This window comes from Halichoeres trimaculatus, unplaced genomic scaffold (genome assembly GCF_033239565.1).
Source record: "Halichoeres trimaculatus isolate MK-OKI-2021-1 unplaced genomic scaffold, fHalTri1.1 fHalTri1_scaffold_22, whole genome shotgun sequence".
NCBI classification, from domain to species: domain Eukaryota; kingdom Metazoa; phylum Chordata; class Actinopteri; order Labriformes; family Labridae; genus Halichoeres; species Halichoeres trimaculatus.
In genome coordinates, this window is record NW_027437200.1 from 5,480,383 (window position 1) to 5,503,791 (window position 23,409).

Genomic DNA, 23,409 nt, shown 5'->3' on the forward strand with positions numbered 1-23,409 from the left:
TTCCACAGATTTGTCTCCTCATGTGCTTTGGCATTTTTTTTCTTAAATTGTAGAGAGACTATGGACACCCAGTCTGTACTTCTTGTAAAAATTCTAAGTGCAGTTTTCAATTTTGGGTATTTTGTTGGTCTAACTGTCAGGTATAGCTTTTGTTTTGATAACACATTAATGACAGTAATAAGTCAACTCGATAAAGATAACTGCCATTATAAAAGTGTTAACATATTATTTACAAGTTTTATTAGGTTTTTAAATTCAAACTTTTCTTGTTTTCTAATAAGGGGTATTGGTTAAAAGTCTTGAGATAAGGTGGGGGTGTCTTTTTTATATAACTAACTCATAAAGAAGACTTTTATCATTGAACTCCAAAGGTTGTTGTGGTTTCAGAGTTTATAGAAAAATACTTTTTTTAAATTTATTTATCTATTTTTTTTTTATTTGCACATATGAAAATTTCATCCATTCAAAACACGTCAGCAGGACTGCTCATCAACCAACAAGACTTTAAAAAACCATGGACACTTATATCATCAGGAAAAAAAACATTCTCTCTGTAAAACGATTGACATGAGTCTCCTGTATTCAACTTATGTCACATTACTGACCCCTGTTGTCTGAATGCTAACATTACAATCATAAAGTATGATATGTGTGTGGTTTTGCAGACAAACAGAAAAGGATGTTTTTGTTGAATGTTTACATGAGCAGTGTTTTAATGGAGGATGATTTAGTATTATTTAAAAAAGTGAACAATTATGAGAAAGTTGCATTTCAAGATTTTACACTAGAAGACGTCACGATGCTTTTTCAAATATTTGATTGAGACAAAACAGTGTAGCCACATGTACATTTATCATTCTCATGTCTACATGTTGATCCTGTTTCCATGTCAGCTGATGGTTTTACAGTTCATTCATAAGAAAAAGTGATGCATGAATTATACTTCAAGCTGGGACTGTATGTGAGAAATCTCCTACGGGAAGGGGTTTTCGGGTGTGTGGTTTAAACTAGCATCCAAGAACATAGCCAGGGTTCCCAGGGTGGTGATGATGACGAACAACCAGAGGAAGAGGCGGTCCACAACGAGGGCGATGAACTGCCAATCTCCGGTCATCTGGAAAGGAAAGCACACACAAAAACAAACACACAGATTGACACAAAGCGCTTGGTGTGAGCCCTGAGTCAGCAGTGTACTGTCTGTAAGCGATGACACATGAACACGGTGGGGCGTGTTTGGAACAGGCTGTGCTCAGGAGCTGCAGACAGACTCACTGAATAACACGCTGCCTGATAGAGTGTGTCGTTTCATGTCGTGCACATTTCTCACCGTGTCATCCGTGTCTTGCTTCTTCAGCTGCTCGGCCATGTATGTCACGGCACTGATGGCAGACTTCAGGTTGGGAGGGAGGATCAGACAGAAGCTGTCAGAGTCCGGGAGCCGCTGGAGTTGCACTGTGCTCTCGCATCTTCAAGACAGCAAGGAAAAGGAGTTACAACAGAGACGCTACACTGTTTGTCAGACAGGATATCAGCAAGGCACAGAGCCCCTGAAGGGACATGGAGGAAATTTTTCTAGTTTATTTTCTTCCTTTGAACTGTACAGGGGAAACTTTTTTTAGATCCTGAAAAACTCAACCAAGGTCCCAAGAAACAGCCTAAAAAATATTGCACGATAATAAATCAAAGGTTCGTCAGGTAAATTTCCTCCTAAAGGCTCTCCTAGGTCATAAACTCAAAAGCAGAGCACTGTATTTCTGCAGACAGACCGGAAGTCCGTACACGACCAGCCATAAAAATAGACTTTTAGGGCATTAAAAAGCAGCCTGATTCAAATAACAGTTTGGGTCTAAAACGCTGATTTCACTATCGGTACACACTGTACGGGGAGCAAATTTTTTTCTAACTCTGCAGTTTAAAAGTTATTAGGGTTGTTTGATTCTCCAATCACAGGCACAGCTCAGGTCATGTGACTGCTGGGCACCCTGTAGCGGCTCGAAAAGAAACTCACAGCCAGTGTCATATCCAATGTGGCTGCGTCAGGAGAAGAGTGCATCAGACACAAAAACATGAAAATATGAGTAAAGCCCACAAAAAGCAGCATCTGGATCAGCCTATTTTGTCCATTTTTTTTCCAGGAAAGTTTGATTAAACTATCACTTATATCTGTCAGGTTAGGCTAAAATACGAAGCTACAAATAATACAACATTAGGAGCCGAAATAGACAACTCTTTTTTTGGAGCTGTGCCAAAAGAACCGGCTCTCTGGAAAGAGCTGAACTTCCCATCCCTAGTGTTGGGGTTTGTGAGCTCCAGCAGCATGGGGAATCCAGTCAGACTGAATGATGAGATAAAAGCAGCTTGTTATCAGGAAGTATGGAGGGCAATTTGTATTCATCAGCCTGGAAGCTGCACATGGACTTTCCAACAGGACAAATATCCAAGACCAACTTTTTACCAAGCAGAAGGGGCAGCTGGGAAAAAAGAGGGCCACACGTCTTAGACTGCAGGCTGTCACTGATGTTAAACAGGGCAATATGTGTCATAATCACTGATGGTTTGCCAACTTTCAAGCAGGAACCATCTAACAATTTTCTTTATTGCCATTTGTTGTGTGATGATTAAGCTATTCTGTCTTACAGCTATTCTCTCTTACAAAGAACGGTACACCTTCCAAACTCTTCCAGAGAGCACAACTGTACACACATCAAATTATCTGTTTGGTCTAAAATATATAAAATGCAGACACACTACAAGGACAATGTACACATCTGTTGCCTTCAAATTCTGCATTGAGTCTCTTTTATGAGAAGTGTAAAGTGCAAAGTAAATAAATAAAAATACGGTGGCAGCCTTCATAAATTCTCCCTGAGTTCATATTTATGTTGAATTGGTCACAAGTCACCAGCGCAGCATGATTCACCTCTGCTGAAACAAACCCCCGCTGACATTAGCTGTCCACCGTAGGTCATTCATTACAAAGGAAGATGTCAGAATTGTCCCTCCATAACAAACACTTCGTCCTTGTGTGTCTCCTCTAACCGCTGACAAGCAGAGCCATACGTCGGGCCCCCTGTCCTGCAGCTCCTCCAAACGCTGAGTGACAACAGCAACACGCTCTTAACACTGACAGGGTGACATTGACACAACGCTGGGTCAACATTTATGGGATGCAGTGACCTTTGACCCCTTCATTCTTTCCCTCACACAGCTGTTGCATGAAGCAAAACATATGGGCAGAATCTTATTAACAGAGTTCCTGGGATGCCTTCATGCCTTTGTGAATAACTCTGTAACAGCTCATGAATGCATGTTTAAAAAACTGTGTCAGATAAAAAATAATGTTCAAACCTTCAAAAAAAGAAGAACAAGTTATGGATAGACCCTGCCCTCCGACATGTCATAAACAAATTAGGAGATATTTATGTATCCTTCATCGCAAGTCTCATTAAAATTCCATGTTATCTTTCTAGACCTGAGTGTTTTTATTGGTTTAAAGACAATTTTAGAGATTTTTACAACAAATGAAAATGCTTGGATATCCAACATTGTTACTTTGTATCCATCTTTAAAAGAAGGGGAAGCAGAATACCCCCCTTTTAACTCATTGGCTGCTAACTGTTTTAGAGGTCCTTTCTCCATAATCTCTGCCATCCTTTTCCAAGATCCCAACACAAGCTCTGATTGAATAAAAGCTGCCTGAACTTGTCTGACTTGAAACGTTTCACCATTGTCTCTGTCACCTTCGTCTCATTATTCATTCTGATTTCTCATCCAAAGAGAGCACCACTAACATCTGCAGGGGCCAGTTCTTCAGTAGTAGCTTTACATGATTTACAGCTTAAAAAAAAAAAAAAAAAAAAAAAAAGGCCTATTATTTTTCATCCAGGTGTTTGAAAGTATATTGGTTTACAAGCCTGGTACACTGTTAAAAATGAATAAATGTAATTTTACAGGAAATGGTCTGTAATTTTTAACAGATTTTTCCTGTTTTCTTGTAAAACAACAAAATGCTAATAGATTTACAGATATTTTCAGTAATTCTACGCAGTCGAAATAAATAAATAATAAAAAAGGTAATTAACCCTCATTTTTGAAGTATTTTTTTCTGTTTTTCAAAAGCATTATACAAAACTGTAAAATTACAGAAATTATCTGTAAAATGGCATCCTGGATGTTTTGCTTTTTTTTTTGGTGTTATGCCAGCTGAACCCTGTACCCTCCTCACTCATGGTTGCAATTCACTGTTTAAAAAAGCAAACACTGTAAAAAAAATGGTAAAAGCACTGGCAGCAAAGTTTCCAGACGGATACTGTAAAATTACAGTCAAACACTGTTAAAATGCTGAACCTCATAAAATGACTGTAAAAATACAGGACTTCATCATAAAAAACAAAAATCTGTTAAAAAAAAAAAACAAACAAAAACAAAACAGTAAAAGCACTGGCAGCAAAGTTTCCAGACAAAAACAGTAAAATTACAGTCAAACGCTGTAACATAGAACTACATAAAAGAAGAACTGTCTCTGCTATGGTGGTCAATTTTTAATTATAGTGATATTAGAATTACACAGCTGGTCCTTGCAGTGTTGCACAGGCAGCATGTTCCCCCAATGTAAGACTTTAATGTTCAGCAGAGTCTTATATCCTCTCTGTGCCCTCATCACTCACGGTTACAAAACAGACAAGCTCGACCAGACCGTCCTCAAGCCTGCCCCATTGAATTGGTGTCTATACAGCCAATGTGTTTAAAGGACCCAGGCAAAATGATTATGATGTTCTCAACAAACACTCTACTTTTACATTTTGAGACAGACTTTAAAGAGTTTATTTTCTTGTTGAGTGCCAAAGGTGTGAACACTGAATGCCATCTGGGTTTTGACATCATTTGGTTGCCATTGTTCCTGATCCTTGTAGCTTTTCCATGTCCGTTCAGTCGTTTCAGTTTGAACCTAAGCTACCAAGGAGGACACCACAGAAGAGAACTCATGCCACATAGAACAAAGTAAGAATAATCAAGGGAACATGAAGGCAAGGGTAGGGAATCAAGGCTGTCCTTGTACCTGCTTGTCAACCAAGAGAAAGTGTTTGCTTCAAAGATCATTTCTTTCTGTCAGCAACAGTTCATGTTAAGCATATGGAAGCCTGTCAGTAAGACTTGGCCTCCAATCAGACATGCGTCACAGTTTTACGGTCACTGTAGGGGAAAGTTATCCCACACCTCACAAGGTGACAGCCAGCCTTCTTATTTAGTCGTCTTTGTCATTGGGAATAGTTGGCAGTACGCTCCTGTGTACAGCCTTCTGAAGGCGCCACGGAGCACCTGTCAGACTGACACTTCAGCTCATGACTCAAGTGTGTGTTGTCTGTATGCATATGGTGTGTATGGAGTGTACGTGATGTTCAATAAAGATCAGCCAGACGTCAGCCAAGGAGCGGGACAAGTCATCAGACTCACAGGGAGACGGCGTGACCACACATAGCCTGTCAGAAAGGGGATGTCTGAGAGTTCCCATAGTGGAGGTGAAGTGTGTGTGTGTGTGTATGTGTATAAGCCAGTGTCTTCTTGTGGTCACAGCTCAGTGCAGAGCTATGCTGGTCCTGTACATGCTGCATGTCACTCACATTCCACGGCTTGTATTCATTACTGCAGATCTATGGAGCCTTTTCACTGTGACACAAACACACCCTTACACAACAACACATGTGCACCTATAATACCTATCGAACATGTGCAGAGCTATTCTGAGTTACTGTCTCATAATCAACTGTGTTCCTCAGTCTGTGTTCTCACATACCATGGTGTATCAGAGCCACAAAAACAAAACCAATAAGTTGTCTAACAAAGTCTGTTATTTGAAGAAACAAGTCACAAGTTTGTCATTTAAAGTTGCAGAATCTTTGGATAAATAGATGTAAATTTTAGAAAAAAGTAACATATGGGGAGCTTGTGTAGCTGAGCAAGCTAAGCTAGCCATGGGGCTAGCCCTTGAGCTGTTAGAGCTGATTGATGAAGTTACAGCAGCTTTCCAATGTCACGCCCCACTCCCACCCTGTTTCCTGTACTCTATCCAGACTCTCCACATAAAAGCATAAAATGCCACCAAAATGCAGATATTTAAAAGAACCTTTTGGCAGGTTAACATCTTATTGTACAACGGGGTCTAATATCCACTGTTTGAAATAAGTCAATTCAATAGGCTGTAAAGTAAACTTTACAAGTAGACATAAAGTAAAATCAACTAAAGACTATTAGTCATATTTACTAACCTTTTTAGTGAAACTGTTTTCCTAGATTCTTTTAAGTAAGTTCAGCTTGTCACATTTTTACAGTGCAATAAAGTATAAAAACACTTTGTCAGATTTTACTTTAAGGTTTTGCAAATTATTGAGTTGAAACAACTAAAAACCTTAAGTTGAACTGATGCAAAATGTTGATTTAAGAACAATCACATTTTTAGTTTATTTGACTTTATCAATTGTTTTGATTAAACCTATTAACTTAATTTCAAAAAACTTAATTTATTTAGGTGCGACCAATTGAAGCAATAATTTAAGTTGGTCCAACTGTTTTCTTTTTTCAGTGTAGTTAGCGTGTGCCCTAGGCTAACAGCAGCTTTTTGCTGGATTACCCAGATATTCAAAAGTGACCCAATATGGTTTTAAAAAATAGGGTTTTCTTTGTGTTTGTTGTGCAAATATTACCCTTTCCCCCCTCAAACTGCAACTCAATATCCCAATTATATTGCAATATACTTTTTTTTTTTTTTTTTTAAATAAGGTTTTGGAATTTTTTAATTTGTTATTTGTTCCCATCTAGTTTCAGTAATTTTAATTCTATCTTTTTTTTTTACAAGGCCTTAACATGCAATCATACTTGTAACCTTTACAAGCTCTAAAACTACCAAACTAACCCCTTACTGCCTGAAATAGTTTTCAATTATATTAAAATATTGTTTTTGTGTTTTTTTTCCAGTCTTACAGATGCTTAATTAAGGGGAGATTGTTGATTTGAATATAGAACATACCATAGTTAAAATTAAGATATTTGATGTGTATATATACAATAAGTTTATCCCCTGACCCAATTGGGACATAGTTTGATACAATCCTGTAGAACGTGAATCAATAGTCATTACTGGGATACAAAGGTCATCTCAGCCAGATCAAGACCTGGCAGGGTATGTCGTAAATTGGCGACAACAGGCATCAAGGGGTAAAGACCTCTCCTTATTTTAAATAATTTGGCATAATTTGCAACATTATCTAAAAAGGCGAGTCAGTTAATAAAATAAAGTGATTGATGTCTGATTAAGTGTTTCAGTCTACATACTTTGAAAAATGCTGAAAAAAAGCATTTATCTCAAACCAAAAGAGAATTTGACATTTTAGAAGTGAAAACCAATGAATAAAAAAATATCCATCTCAACAGTTTTTTCAAATATTTGTATTTATATTTGGTTTAACTGAGTGACTGACTCACTGAAGCTGTAATACAAATCATCAAACGAGCACAGTTCTCGTCATTATTCTGTAAAGTACAGCACCTGTTTTCTCCAGAATCACAAGATCAGAGAGTTGGATGACACCAACTGTCTGATGGTGCCTGCTAGCACGACCAACATCTCCTCCACATCAAAAACCACAAAATCCTCCCCTGCCTCGATCACTCAGTACTACTCTTCCCTTCCACTCAACTGCCCACTGTCTATTGTGCCGCCTCCCTCCACCTCCTCTCTGCAGGATTACCCTCTAATGCCCAACCTAAACAGAGGCTTAGTGTCTGGCGACTGTGGACGGGGTGAGGGGTTTAGCTGGGGCTGAATCTGATGCCTTTGGAACGGGATGAGAGCTGCCCAGCTCCGGGCTGGGTTCAGGAACTGTGGAGCTGTTTGTAATGCCAGGGGGCTGGGTGGTAAGGCTGGAGCCTACCGGCAGATTAGTCAGCATGGTTGGGGAGACAGAACGGTTTGGAGCCTGATTTTTGATTCATATAAAAATGTTGATAATCTCTCTCATTGATTGATTTACTGTATGATGACTCACCATGTGTCTGGTTCATTTAAGCTTTGTGATTTAATGACCCAGAAACAAAAAGAAAGACAGAGCGAGTCAAGGAGAAATGTCCTGCGGTCATAGCTCGATATCTTCCAAATTTGATTTTTAAATTATGACTAATTAAATCAGACCTGCTCATTCTCTGTCCTCCAAAACTTGAAAGAAATCTCAGCCATGCAACTAGCCCCAAGTTTATAGTCGCTGTTTGGCTACAGACAGAGGACGGAATCTGTGATTGGTTGGTATCACTTCCAATTGGCTAAGACTACAATATCCAAACAACCTAGAATTGCCAGTGTGGTTTCCACAGGGAGCATGTCACCATCTTTGGTGTTCTTCTGACTTCTAATCAGGTGTGATTATCACGCCCAAAAACCGGATTACAAAAAAAAAGTCTTGTAAGTTCGAAGAATGGATGATCAGTCAATAAGACTTGTCAAACAAGGCTATAGCATCACAATAAAACCCTAGCAAATTCCCAGACCTCTACCGCAAGACACTGCTGACCAGCCAAAGGGTTTCCACATTATTCAAGGGCCTGTTTCCACTACCTGTTTTCTTTTTTATTTTATTTTATTTTTTTTCGCACTAGCAGCGTGCTAGACATCAATTTCAGAGCTCTTTTATATGCACAGGTTGATTAAGAAAATTACTGCAGTAAAGCCACTTAGCTCTGTAGTGACTATTAAGACTTTTTAAATTCATTATTTTTCTCTGTACTGACCCCATATGAATGACTTTCACAGAAAAAAAAGCATAAACATCCTAGCTAGAGGCATTGTTATAGCATTTGTAGCAGCTCTTAGACCTGAAAACCATACCTGGAATAAAAAAATACAGGTAAGCTTCGACTCCACCAAGCAGTTCGGTATGGATCAGCACAGTTTGGTACAGGTTGGCTCGGTGAGGCCTGATCCTGAGCCAACTGTGCCCCCTCTTGGGGTATTCGTGTTAGCCAAATGCCGATAGCCGTCTCTGTTGTGTAACAGCCGCGGCGTGACACAGTGTACCCTGCTAATGAATCAACAAACTGCAGTGTTGTAGCTCCACCTTCTGGGGTTGGATTGGAATGTCTGGCAGAAGGGCTCCAAAAAGTGGGACAATTGATCTTGGTTATTTGGGATCTGTCCCTGGACTAGTCAGTAGAAACACCACAAAAAGTGTGCTGTACCAAGATAAACCAGCTGAACTGCTCGGTGGCTTTTGTTTCCTCTCTGTACAGATCATTGGTGCTGACAAGGTTGGTACCAAATGTCCTGTTCATCCTGATTTTCTTCCATTGGCAGATTTTTTTAAAAACTTGTTGCAAGCAAATCAGACCTCATTTTGTCTTTAAATAACTTAAAATACGACTTCTTAGACTGGTCAGGTGAATGTGGTTCTTAATATGTTTCAAAAGACATTTTTTTTAAACTGAAAACGAGATGAAGACACTTTTTAGAGTTCAGTTTTTTTCCAGTGTAGCGCTCTAACTCTAACTAGTGGTCCAAATGATGATGCTGCACACTTACATTCCAAAAGTAATTTGTAGGGACCTTTATGTATTTGTGCATTAGAAAAAGAATGATGATCTACCAGCAAAACTCAGATATGCTGATGTTTCTTCTTCCATTAAGTTCTGTTGCCTACGTTCACTTTGGAATCCAAACCCTTGTCTGGTTTTATCTATCTTAATCATGAATCTTTTATTCTTGTCCCTCAGAGTACTTTTCTGGAGGCTGTATTCAATGGAACATTTAATGCGTAAAGCTGAGGGAAGTGTATGTACAGTCTGTGTCTTGCCAGATTCTCTAAGCTGCTGTGGCAAAGGGTGTAACTCTGCCAAGCACACCGTGTACTTTACTATGAAAGCTTGTCTGGCATCAGATCCAACATTCACACTTTGGCACAATCTAAAAAGAAGATTCATGGCGGTGCCGGCGTTCATTAACATTAAAAGGAGAACGTTCTCTGTGAGTGTGAGGCAGAGGAGTGTCATATAGAGCACATCTGAAAACGCTAAAATGCAGTGAAAAAAATTTGCGTTTACACGGAAACGCAGAGGGACTGGAAACGCTGTAGTAAGCATGCCAGGCCTGTAGTTGGCGCTATACTTGTCTTGTCCAGAAGCCGCTTTTGGGAGACCTCCACGGGAGTAGAGTTGGGTTGATCATCTGGTGTGTTGGGGAAAACTAAGTTCAAAAGTGGAGCAAAAGATGCACATTTTGTAGGAAGACATTTAGCAGATGCAGCAGATTGTGCACAAGCACAACACGGTACTGTTGTCTTGTTGTGGGCATGAAGCGTGAAGCGCAAAGCGGAGTGTGATGTCATCGTTTCCACTGAAAATGCCGGCTTACTGTTCACACAGCAACGCTGTCGACAGTGTTTCAGAAGTTTTGCAAAAGTTTTCAAAAGTTTGCATTTTAGGTCAGCGGAAACGCCGTTTCCGTGTAAAAGCAAAGCTAAAAACGCAACAAAACTTTTGCGTTTCACCCTGAAACCGTTGTCGTGTAAATGGCTGCTCAGTCCCAGGGGATGGGTAAGATGGGTCAGATCTGGAACATTTGTATTGCTAGTTTTAAGCACAAATATCTAATTGACCAATCACTTGGCAGCAACTCAATGCCTTTCCACATGTAGATATGAAGACAAGCTGCTTAAGGTCAAACTTGACATAAGAATGGAGAAGAAATGTGATTTAAGGGACTTTGAACATGGCAAAGTTGTTGGTCTTGTTTTCTGGAAATCTAACACACAACCCTCTCTGGGGTTTATAGAGAATGGTCCAGTGAAAATCTAGTGGCTTTGACTCACCTGCCTCTCCAGGGTAAGACCAGATCAGGGTTGATTTTGCGGAAGAAGTACTCTCCTCCAGGCAGCCTGCCGTTGTAGCATGGGATGGGAGTGTCCTTATCAGACCCCTCCTCTAAAAGAGGCTCCTCTGGGTTCGGCCGTGCCATGCCGATATACTTGGGCAGGAACTGAATGAAAACCTGTGAAATCGAAATAAAGGAATCAGTGAAATGAGAGGACTGTGAAAGAAACGTATTACTCCTGGACTTTCATTAACCCTCACCTTTCGGACCCAGTTTGGCATGATGTGTGTGCTGGGCGTCCGGTGGTGCAGATTGAGGACTACCACACTCAGGATGACGGAGAACGTGACCAGGATCATGGTGAACATGACGTAGTTGACAATGATTGGGATGCCCAGGGAGGTTTCAGGGACCTTGTCGGCCAGTAGAAGCATGAAGACAGTCAGAGCAATGAGGACAGAGATGGAGAGGGTCATCTTCTCTCCTGTGGACGTATTTACAAAAAAACATTTGATTAAACAGTTAATCAATGAGTCACCTGTAACTTTAAAACCTCCAAAAATTTAACTGGAAAAATCCATGAATGGATTTGTGGGAACTGACCAAAATAGAACATTTCAAACATTATTAAACGATAATTTAATGAGGTATAAAGCCTGATTCAAACCAAACGTCAAGAAACTTTAAAGAAACCACATGATGCCAGCACTGAATCACAGGACTCTAAACTATAGAGTTAAAAAGCTATTTGCATTCTGAGTAGCTTCACGCTGGAAAGACCTGATTGTGAGAGCTTAATGGTCTGTGTTGTGTTGATAATGTGGTATCTAAATTTAGCTCTGAATCTGAAAACCCTTTTTGGAGGCTATGCTCTGAACATTCAACAACAAGTTTGATGAATTTTAGTTTGATCAATAAATTCCTCTTTATAAAAGAACATGCCAAGGTCACTCTCCCTCTCCCTCAAAGGCCTCCTGCATTACAAAGTACACATTAAAAAGAGAATCTTCAATCAGTTGAAATTATGTATTGTTTTTTTTTTTTTTTTTTTTTTTTTTATCAATCCAACTCAAAAATTTTAAGTTAAGGTTTCCAATGTACTTTTGCGGATCATATCAACATGAAATTCTGTGTTGCTACAACTAATAAAAAGAAGTAGTTGGACCAACTTAAATTAAATGCTTCAATTGGTCACACCTAAATAAATTAAGTTCTTTGGAATGAAATTAAACAGTTCATTTAGCACAACTTAATAAGTCAAATAAACTAAATATTTTAATTCTTCTCAAATCAACATTTTGCTTCAATCTAACTTAAAGTTCTAAGTTGTTTCAACTCAATAATCTGTAAAACCCAAAAGGAAAAACTGTGGGCGAGGAGGGAGCACTGTGGAGACCTAGCTGCATATTAAGAAACCACACAAGGACAGTGTGTCTGTGCTCCATGGCATAGACCAGCTTGCTGTCTGTGGTCCACGGCATAGAGCACAGAAAGCCTGTGCCCTTGGCAGGTTAACAGCTTAATGTACAGTGGGCTCTAATATCCTTTTGCATTCCCTCCTCACTCATGGTTTGAAATGAGTCAATTCAATAGGCTGTAAAGTAAACTTTACAAGTAGACATAAATTAAACTCAACTTAAGACTATTAGTTATATTAACTAACCTTTTTAGTGCAATTGATTTCCTAGATTATTTTAAGTAAACTCAACTTGTCACATTTTTACAGTGTAATAAAGTATAAAAACACCTCGTCAGATTTTACTTTGAGGTTTTGTAAATTATTGAGTTGAAACAACTGAAAACCTTAAGTTGGACTGATCCAAAATGTTGATTTGAGAACAATCAAATTTTAAGTTAATTTGACTCAATCAATTGTGTTGATGTAACTTATTAGCTTCATTTCAAATAACTTAATTTATTTAGGTGTGACCAATTGAAGCAATAATTTCAGTTGGTCCAACTGTTCTCTCTTTCCAGTGTACTTTAGTATTAGTCACAGGCTCTTTGTCACAGGAGCGTCTCTTCCTGTTTCTCTCTGTGGCGATGACGTGCAGTCAGTGTCAGATTGTGTCACATGTACTGACCTGCTCCTGGAGGCAGGTAGAAGACAAAAATAGCCAGCACACTGGTGAGGATGCAGGGCACGATGATGTTGATGATGTAGAAAAGAGGCTTCCTCTCTATGATGAGGTAAAAAGTGATGTCCTCATACAGGTCCTCTTTCACATTCTTCCTTGTGGGTTTGTGACAAATGGCCCACTCTCCATTTTCTGACAAAACACAGACATGTAGCCGTCATGGGCGGAACGTGAGCCGTCTCTTCAAGAGTGCATAAAAAGTGAATGGAGTGAACACTTACCGGTGAAGGCATTCTCATCGATCACAATCTCATGGATCTCTTTATTGTTCTCATCCAGGAAGTACTGCAGGTCAACCTCAGAGGCATCATAGGTGTAAGAGCGGAAAACCATGCTGCAGTTCTGCCAATCAAACGGGAAGTAGGACACCTACAGGAGGAGAAATGTGTCAGACTGCTAAACTGCAGGGAAAAAAAAGCAATTGTAAAACCAGAATGTGTTGGACAACACTCTTGCAACTCACAAAAGATGTGCCACAAGTATTCTGAAAAAGTCATCATCAATCAAGGTGTAATGATCACTACCTATGTTCACAGTCTGATGCCTCAAATACACAAAATGTATGTGCTCTGTTGCATGTCGACTGGATTTGTCAACTTACACTGGCTTCAGTCAAGCAAGACCAAGGAGTTCCCATGCTTCCTACTCCGTTCATAAGTCTCCATTCATTCAAGTTGGGCAGTAAAACCTCAACACGTTGACTCCTGATCTGACTTCATTTATTATGTCCTTTTGTTGTGGTAATCAGGCCAGATACAATCTGGTTTGGACACTGTTTTCTTTTACTTGAAAGTCACTGGGCGTTTTAGGTACTTTCTGTACACTACTTCATCATCTCACTGTTCAGTTTCAAAAAATGACCTTACAGATACATTTATGTCTCTTTTACATAATTGTGTGAGGACTGTGAAAGAAGTTTTTGGTCTGAACTCACAATCTAAGGCAAAAAAAAATTGAAGTGTGTGGCATTGGCCCACAAAGAAAGCTCCTGACAACCTGTTGCAGCTTAGCCCATGTGTACATGGTTAATTTACCTCAAGTCTGGCCTTTGATGTAGGAATTTAATTTTTTTTCCCCCAAGACTTTGAGACAGATTTTAAAGTCTAGATCAATTTATGAGGTCACCTGTAACATAATCTTTACCTCTATAGAGCAGGAGCTGCGGTAGATGGCTGGGGGAAGCCAGTTGACTGTGCCATCACTGTAAACCAAGACATTGACGTAGAGAGCAACATCAAACTGACCGTCGTTACTGTAAGAGAAAAAGAAACAAAAGAAAGATGTGGTGCTCATATGTGTCTGACATCCAAGGATTCCTATGAGCAAACCAGTAAAAGAAAGTACAACAAAGAATGTCTGGCTAGCTAGCTTGTTAATCTTGGAAACAGAAATATAAACAGACCTGTAATGATATGGTCTTTTTCACCACTCAAAGTGCTTTGTACAGTTAGTGTCCTTCACCTATCCACACCACATTCACACACTGAAGACAGAAACTACTATTGTTGTGGACCATCAGTTTAAGCTAACGCATTCATGATGGGGTGTTTGTTTGTTTGTCCACACACCGCCGAGCAACAGCCGGAGCAATTTGAGGTTTGGTTTCTGGCTCAAAGGCACTTGAGCCCTGTTTCCACCAAGCAGTCTGCTTTAGGTCAGCATGGTTTGGTACAGAATGGCTCGGTTTAGCCTGATCCTGTTTCTGTTTTCACAGCCAACAGTGCCCCCTCGTGGTAGGCAGTGTGTAAGCCTGACAGAGTGTACCACGCTAATAAATATAAGGAGGAAGCATGACGCGATGCAGTAAACAAAGAGCAACAATGGAAGACATTCAACAAAGCAGCTGCTGTCGCACAGTATGTGAATCTTCTTTCAACCAATCAAGGGTCTGCAGTGTTGTGGCTCCACCTTCTGGGATCAGATTGGTTTAGTCTGGCACCCCTAGAGAAGAGTCCCAAATGGCTCGTCTTGGTTATTTTGAGATCAGTCCTGGGACTAGTCAGTGGAAACCTTAGACTGTATAAAACATGGACGTAGCCTCAGACGTCACCCGTCTGAAGCCAATCCTGGGACGCAGCCACATTAGCTATGACTGTGAGTTTTTCTTTGAGCAGCTACAGAGCGCCTGGCGGTCACGTGACCTGAGCTGTGTCTCTGATTGGAATATCGAACGATCCTAATAACTTCTGAACCTCCGAAAAAAAAAGAATCATCCACCATACAATGTGTGCCAATAGTGAAATCAGCATTTAAGACCCATGCTGTTTTTTGAACCAGGCTGTAAATATGTTTTTTTAATGCCGCAAAGTCTGTTTTTATGACTGGCAGTGTATGTGACCTCTGGTCTTTTTGCGGCCAGCCTCAAGCAGATTCTCAACAAACAGCGACTTTTAGCATTTCTGCATAGGCTTCATTTTTACTAACCGGATGTTGCCGCTTGGTGGAAACGCCATAAAATGTGTGCCATACCGAGATGAACTAAACTGAACTGCTTGGTGGAAACAGGGCCTCGACTGCAGGAGCTGGGATTGAGCTACCAACCTTCCAGTTTGGGTGAGCCACAGGCTTCCTAATAAATGACAATCATTGACATATGCTATACATTAAATTTAACACAAACAGAAGTGTCCCTCTAAGCTCAGTGCTAATGTCAGACAAATAGCAAAAGAAGTGCTAACATGATAATATTTGATAGGTTACTGTTTTAAATCAATAAATGTTTATAGTTAAGCCTTTTGTTAAACCTTTTAGCATGTTAGTATTTGCTTATTGTGACCAAATGTAAACTACAGTTGAGCTTAATAAACATATTCTTGCTTATAAAACAAAACGTGATGACGTTTTTTTAAACATTGGAAAAACACTTTTTTTAAATTAAATTTTATTTTTTAACAAATTTCATGACAGTTTCTCAAAACCAAATATTTGTCTTGAAACCAGTTTTCAAACCTCATCTTTTTGTTAACATTTGTGGTTTTACTGTTGAGACCACGCATAAATCTTCTGTCCAAAGTAACATGAATATGAAATATTTCTTTTACATTTTACATTAAGTTTTATTGTCATATTGAATTATTTAGCACAGTGGGATGATGAATATGTACCTTGACAGAGCACTCACTTGTTGATGAGGTAGATGTCAGGACGCCACACCTTGTTGGGAGGAATCCTCAAAACATCAATGTCGTCATATTCCTCTGGGTTCCATGACAACCTGTAGTCTGTCCATGCCTGGCATGGTGGGGAGGGTGAATAGAAAAGAAGTGAATAACAAGTGCTGAGGGTAAAAGGTGGCAGAGTCTTTGCCGTTTGCCTTTGAAATTGATCATCCACACATTCTCACAACTGTCACAAACTCTCAAGCCGTCGTGATTTCTAATTAGTGAAAGTCAAGGGAAAGAAATGAGCGAGCCAGGGAGAGAATAAGAGGGAAAAAGCAAGAAATAATTTGTGGTTATAGAAAGTGACAAGTCCATTTGAGAGGCAGAGCAGCCAGAGGAGGGAAGACAGGAGTCAGAGCAGCAGAGCGAGGCTCGGTGACTAAGATGAATGGTTTTGAGTGTGTGTGTGTGTGTGTGTGTGTGTGTGTGTGTGTGTGTGTGTGTGTGTGTGTGTGTGTGTGTGTGTGTGTGTGTGTGTGTGTGTGTGTGTGTGTGTGTGTGTGTGTGTGTGTGTGTATACCAGATTCATGAACACGTTGGTCGTCATCTCTTCATCCTTCTCATTCTATGGTGGGACATAGAGAGAGTTGTTAAAGAAAGAGGATCAGAAACATTTGTGATCCTACAGCAACTTCATCATCATCTAGCTTGTTTTGAGAAATTCAACCAAATGGCACAGGATGAAAAACAGTTACATTAGCCTGCCTATCATAACAGGCCAAGTCTGTAGCACACACTGAATAAAGAAAACAGTTGGACTTGCTTATAGTTGCAAAACAAACACAAAGAAAAACACATTTATTAAAACTACATTGGGTCACTTTTGAATATATAGGACCAACTTAAATTGTTGCTTCAATTGGTCACACCTAAATAAATTAAGTTATTCGAAATGAAGTGAATAAGTTCAGTCAACACAACTGATTAAGTCAAATAAACTTAAACATGTGATTGTTCTCAAGTCAGCATTTTGCATCAATCCAACTTAAAGTTTTTTAGTTGTTTCAACTCAATAATTTGCAAAACCTCAAAGTAGAATCTGATGAGGTGTGTTTACACTTTATTGCACTGTAAAAATGTGACAAGTTGAGCTTACTTAAAAGAATCTTGGAAAACAATTGCACTAAAAAGGTTAATGAATATGACTAATGGTCTTAAGTTGAGTTTACTCTTTAACTACTTGTAAAGTTTACTTAACAGCCTATTGAATTGACTTATTTCAAACCGTGAGTGAGGAGGGAATGCAGTGGATATTAGACCCCACTGTACATTAAGATGTTGACCTGCCAAGGGCACAGGCTTTCTGTGCTCCACATAGCATGGACCTATGTCTGTGTTCTGTGGGGTGGACCATGTACCTTCAAGTGTATTTAATGTCTTATATGTGAAAAAATGAGATGTGTTGATGGGCTAAAATTATGATCAGAAATGACAAATTGCGTTTGTCTTCACTTCTATACAAATTGCCATTACTGAGAGAGTATTTAATTGAAGCCCTCACTACCATGAAGCACAGGCAGCCAGGACAAGCAGCCAATGCCGTGGAGTACAGCCAGGACAAGCAGCCTATGCCGTGAAGCACAGCCCAGCAGCTAGGCAGCCTATGCTGTGGAGTGCAGACAGCCAGCTGGTCCATGCCATGGAGCACAGACACACTGTCCCTGCATGGTATCTTAATGTGCAGCAGGGTCTCATATCCACAGCGTTCTCTGTGCTCCCATGGATTTGCCTTTTGGGTTTTGCAGATTATTGAGTTGAAACAACTTAAAACTTCAAGTTGGATTGATGCAAAATGTTGATTTGAGATAAAATGAAATATTTAGTTTATCTGACCTATTGAGTTGGGTTAAGTGAACTTGTTAATTTCATTTCAAAGAACTTATTTTTTATTAGGTGTGACCAGTTGAATCAATCAATTTAAGTTGGTCCAACTACTGCTTTTTTTGTAGTTGTAGCAATGCAGAATTTCGAATTGATATGATTCACAAAAATACATTGGAAAATTACATCACTTCAACTGATTGAAGATTCCCTTTTTACAGTGCGTCAATATATTTACCCAATATTTTTATGATCCATTGTAAATGGGCACGCAGGCAGGTCCGAGGTTTATCCCATTCCTGTATCCCATATCACTGTCTGTGTTCTCATATGTCTTGGAAGGGAAGTAACTGAAATTAAATTTCCCCCTTGGGGATCAATAGTAGTATAATGATTCTAATCATCCAGATTTAGCACAAAACACTCTTGTGTTTTGGCTAAACTTGTGACCCTGTTAACTGGCAACTCCTCACTATTAGAACCAAAACACCCATCCCTCCTCATTTTCCAATACAAACAATATTTATCTTCCTAACTCTGTCATTTCTGTGTCTAATGAACACCATCTGCTTGTGTTTATGTCTGGTTTGTTTATCAGTCTTCTTTGAAAAAGGTTCAAAAAGAGAGGACAATCTGAACCCCAGTTGTCCCCAGAAAACAAGAACCACCATAACTTTGTAACAGTGACACCCCCACCATTTCTGTCTTTTTTTTTTTTTCTTTCTTTTTTTTTTTTAAATTTCACAGCACATGTATTTACCAAGCTGACAAGCTGCGAGAGAGTCATCCCCACTCGAACCATCACTCTGTCCTCCCAGTAACGAGCTGGTCTCACTTTCATGTTGTAGTTTTCAAAGAGCTTCTTATGGAGCCTCCGCTCCGTTTCTGAGGCCCCTGGATGAAAGGGTGGATGCAAAGAGGCAGAAAATGATGAGGTCAGAAAACGATGCCTGATGAACCATGAGAGGAAAACAGCTGAAGAGAAAAGAATACATACACAGGACCAAAAACAGAACCAAACAAAGGTGAACGTGAAGAAAGATGCACGCAGATAGAAAAATATTAGAGACCTAAAGAAAAATACAAGTGAATCAGGGACTGGATGAACCACATTTCTGTTCCTCCCACTCTCTCATGAAAAAAGATAATTAGGGGGATGTAGACTGGGCCTAGAACAGACTTCCCACCCTCTCTCAGCTTAAATCGACCTTTCTACAGACTCCACTCCCCATTTTTTTTTGTCTTTGTTGAGTTTGAGTAAGAAGGGCTGTGAAAGCCAGCATGGAGGAGTTAGTTTTGCTATAACTAAACTTACTTTTGAACCATCTCCAGAGTGTTGTGGGCCTAACTTGACAAAACCCCAGTTAATAGAAAACCCTACTTAATAACCCTGCTGATGAATTGTATCAACATGATTATAGACGCAGTCTGTTAGGTTGTCCAGCGTCTAACCCTGGCTATAGAAAGTGGACAACTTTCCTTTCAGTTTAAGGAAAAAGTTCTGCTGTAGGCTCCTTTACACTCCACACGCATTTTGGAAACAGTTTTGGTTCCATTTACTTAGACAAGTAAGCTTTTTTTAAACTCAGAATTTAGATTTTAAGCGGCATAAGAAAAATATCACACTAAGCACTTCATATATAGAATAAATGACAAGTAAATATTCAAATTACACACACCAAACAGATTTATGTTCACAGAAAAACTATGGAATATTATCAAACGATTGACTTTAATAATTATCAATCCTAAAATACAGAATCATAGTTATTCTAACAGATTTAAAGGAGTTCTCTGTCTGGACATAGTTTTCATCATCTTTGGTTTCAGAGGTTTTCTGGTGGTGAATCACCTGACATAGATTAACAAACCACTGTACTCTGCAGCAACTTCAGATACCAACATGTACACAGCTGTTACTGTGTACAGTTTATGGCTCTAAAGCCAGTGTCTGTTTTACCCATTTTGGGCTCTGGAAGCATGATGCTAAAACAAGATGAAGTACCTCATTGGGAATGACAAGCTCATTCTAAGATGTTAAAATACAGTGTTTCTTGTTTTCAGGTGAGTTCACACATGTTGCTATAAGCGCCACTGGAGCAGCAGCTCAAGCAGCAGCTCCCTCCCTATTTTTTTGTTTCACTGACACCAAACTTGTTACGTCTGGTATGGTGTTTTTACTAATTTTGTAAAAACACCATACCATGTAACTATGATCACATTGTTTACACACAAGATGTCAGCTGTTAGCAGCCTGTAGCATGTCGATGCTAACCGGTGCTAGGCCTGTTGTTCCCTGACAGCTGAAGAGAAGGAGGCAGGACAATGTGCAGGTACTACAGTGTGAGCAGTATAACAAGAAGAGACAACACTTACCTGTCCCTGTCTGTACCTGTGTAATTCATGTGGATCAATAAATGGAAGAAATTATGCAACAGTTACCCTGGACTGGACATTGGACTTTTTCAGAGGCACGTCAAAGACACCTCACTCCCATACCCAGACAGTGATTAAACTCCGTCCAGAAAAGTCACTCCAACTTTTTTTGTTTGCTGCTGTATGGGACATATAAAGGTGTATCTTATCTTATCTTCAAATCTACACATCCGAAGATTGGATGAAATTTCTTAAAATAACTCAGAAAACAGATTCCACAACTTAACTTTTAAGGTCAAGTGGGGTGACTAAAAGCTGTTCAAAGAGAGCACATGACACATGACACATGCCACTGGCCCCCAGATCACAGCATGATTGTTCTCCATGGATCATCGAGCCGGGCCTTTGGTGGTGAAGGGATGACCAATGCTTAAAATATACTGCATGTCAATGTCCTCTGTTTTTCTGGTTCAGATGCCTGCCCCAGATAGCTAATATTACCAGAAAATCACAAAAAACAATGTGGATGCTGAATTTTAAGTCTGAAATGAGCAGAAGGATTTACATCTTTGAGTAGAGACAGGCTTTTAATGGATGACAGATTGATGTGATGTCAAATATGTTGTAAAACAACGTGAGGAAAACACAGAGAGGGGCAGCCCAGGCATGCAAAAGAGGCAGTCAACAGGGCAGGTGCTGTTCGATGGGTAGCAAAGGTGACTGAGCTAATGTAATTGATACGCAGCAGGGGGATGGGATCAAAGGGATGTCTGGGATACCAGCTCCATCAGAGACAAAAATAGACCCTGATTAACAAACAATGAGCTGATAATGTGATTCATTACATGTTCTAGAGCAGGGTATTCTTCGAATTTTGGTTTTCAGGTTAAAAAATTGAAATATCTTCTTCAGAACTTGGAAAAAGGACTTCACTTTGGGAAAACAGCCCCAAGTGTAAGGCATAGGGACAGGGAAAGACCAAGCACAATCCCTGTGGAGGTTCCCGAACACGGCAGGAAAGCTCCTTTTCTCCTTTGCTCAGGTCAGAAGGTGAAAGTCAAAGCCCTTCATCTGAGCAAAGATAAGAACTAGTTGTTACAAATCGATTTCAATTATGATTTTTATCCCTAAAAAGGCAGAGGAAGTGGAATCAATACCAATTTAACTGAACTGACACACTGCATTTGAGATGCTGGTGTGTTATCTGCCTGAACTGCAGGAGTGCTGAGTGCAGTCACGCCTCAGTTTCAGAGCGTGTGTGTGTGTGTGCTCACATTCAGGAGGTTATGAAGATTCCCTCTCATACAGCCGAGCAGGAAATATGTTCAGTTGTAGTTTGAGGGCAGCTAAAGGAGTGGAAACACTGAACTACAGGTCACACACACACACACACACACACGCACAGGGCAAGTGTTCGTTTGCAAGCACGACATGAGGCCAAAGGTCAGAGTCAAAGTTAGTCAAGCATATTTGTCTTCCTATTTCTTATTTCAAAACTCTCAGCGTCACTTCACAGCTTAAAGTTTAAGACTCAGTTTAAAGACAATTAAAACATCTGAGATGGCATTGAGGACAGCAAGCCTTCATCAAGAAAAATGACTAAACAGCCAAACAAAATCACCCTCAAGATTACAATCTCAGCTCAAGAAAATCAATAAATCACAAAAAGAAAGTTGTCCACACAGATGCTACAAGCATCCCTGGGTCTTACCTGTAAAGGTGACACAAATGCAGCTGCATATGAAGAGAAATGTGTTCAACCTCACATGAAAGTCCATTCTTGTCCTCATTTGTCCCACCATGGCAGTCATGACATCTTAAACTTCATGGAGTCCAGAAGAAGCGCACTAAAAAGGCACACCTTTCTCAATTCCCGAGCACACCGTCAGCTGAATATCAGCATGTAGACACCTTCAGTGGCACACAGCGTTCAGCTAACGCGTCTCCCTCCTGTCCTTTCGTCTCATTGTGGCCATGGCTCCATGGGTGAAACTACGGCCTGATTGGGCGCGCGTGCTGGGAGTGACGAGAGGGCGGAATGTGTTTGTACTGGGAAGCCTGTGGGGAAGGCACCTGTTGGTGCTCACCAATCCTGAGGTTAGCACTGTGGGGACGCTGGAAGAGGAAGTGGAGGGGGTAAAGGAATGGGAATGGGCCATGGGTTGTGACAATGGAGATATTTTTGGGTGGAGTGAGTGGGGGGATTGTTTTTGAGCTAAAGTGGTGGCATCTCTCATGACTTTCATTCAATGCTGTCTCCATCTTTAATTCAACCTTTCCCATAATCTTCAAGAAAAAAAAAGAAAAAAGATTCTTTCAAACCTTCAAAAACGACCTGGGCCTACTCTCTGTTGGTCAAAATAAACCTGGTTGTTGTGCTGGTTCCTGCCTGTTGTAGTCCAACAAGAACCATGCTGATATTCAAGCTGAAAAGCAATGTTGAGTAGACATTTTTTTTAAATGAGAATCATTTTTATTCAATTAATGAAAATAAATTAAAGTTAGAATATTTCAAATGTATCATTCAGAGGAAAACTTCAAAATTTTTGAATTTTTCAGTTAGAGGTCCTTCCCACCTACCCCCAGGATAACAGGGTTGTTAAAGGGAGAGTGTGTTGGGTTTTACAAAAATTTGAAATGTTAACATTTTCAAGATTAATCCTGCTCTTTACATGTGTGTCAGTGTCAGTGTCTGTCTTAACCCCTTCCTCAGCCTATATGTTGATGTTTCTGTTGTATCAGGATGTTCTTGAGTGCAAGGTAAGTGTGTTTATTTCAGCCAATCACAAGTACTCAAGTGACTTTGTGTGTTGATTAACAACTGGAAAAAGCTACCCTGAGTGGCTATGATAGTGGACGTAGCACAGATAACTGATAAAGCTTTTTTCTAAATGAGGGTGAAGCTTGGCTCGACTCGAGTGCTTTCGGGCACTTGGAGAGCAGCACAGGACTAAGAGCATCATGAGTAAGCTTTTTACTGAGCAGGTACGTATCAAATACTAGTGTTTAGCTTTTGCTAACATGCCAAGTCTGCCTCTAACCTTGTGGAAGTAGGGTGAAA

General features: G+C 39.9%; 1 protein-coding gene across 1 annotated transcript; it reads right to left on the minus strand.

Moving 5' to 3' along the window:
* Positions 1 to 585: 585 nt before the first annotated feature.
* On the minus strand, positions 586 to 22,159 carry chrnb1l (cholinergic receptor, nicotinic, beta 1 (muscle) like). Its single transcript, XM_074699378.1, has 11 exons — positions 22,060 to 22,159; positions 18,733 to 18,866; positions 16,672 to 16,716; positions 16,112 to 16,221; positions 14,134 to 14,242; positions 13,212 to 13,359; positions 12,937 to 13,122; positions 11,113 to 11,336; positions 10,851 to 11,029; positions 1,328 to 1,466; positions 586 to 1,114 (listed from the first exon to the last, which is right to left on the minus strand). The coding sequence occupies exons 1-11, from the start codon at positions 22,157 to 22,159 to the stop codon at positions 974 to 976; spliced, it is 1,515 nt and encodes a 504-aa protein (XP_074555479.1). The 3' UTR covers positions 586 to 973.
* Positions 22,160 to 23,409: the final 1,250 nt, after the last annotated feature.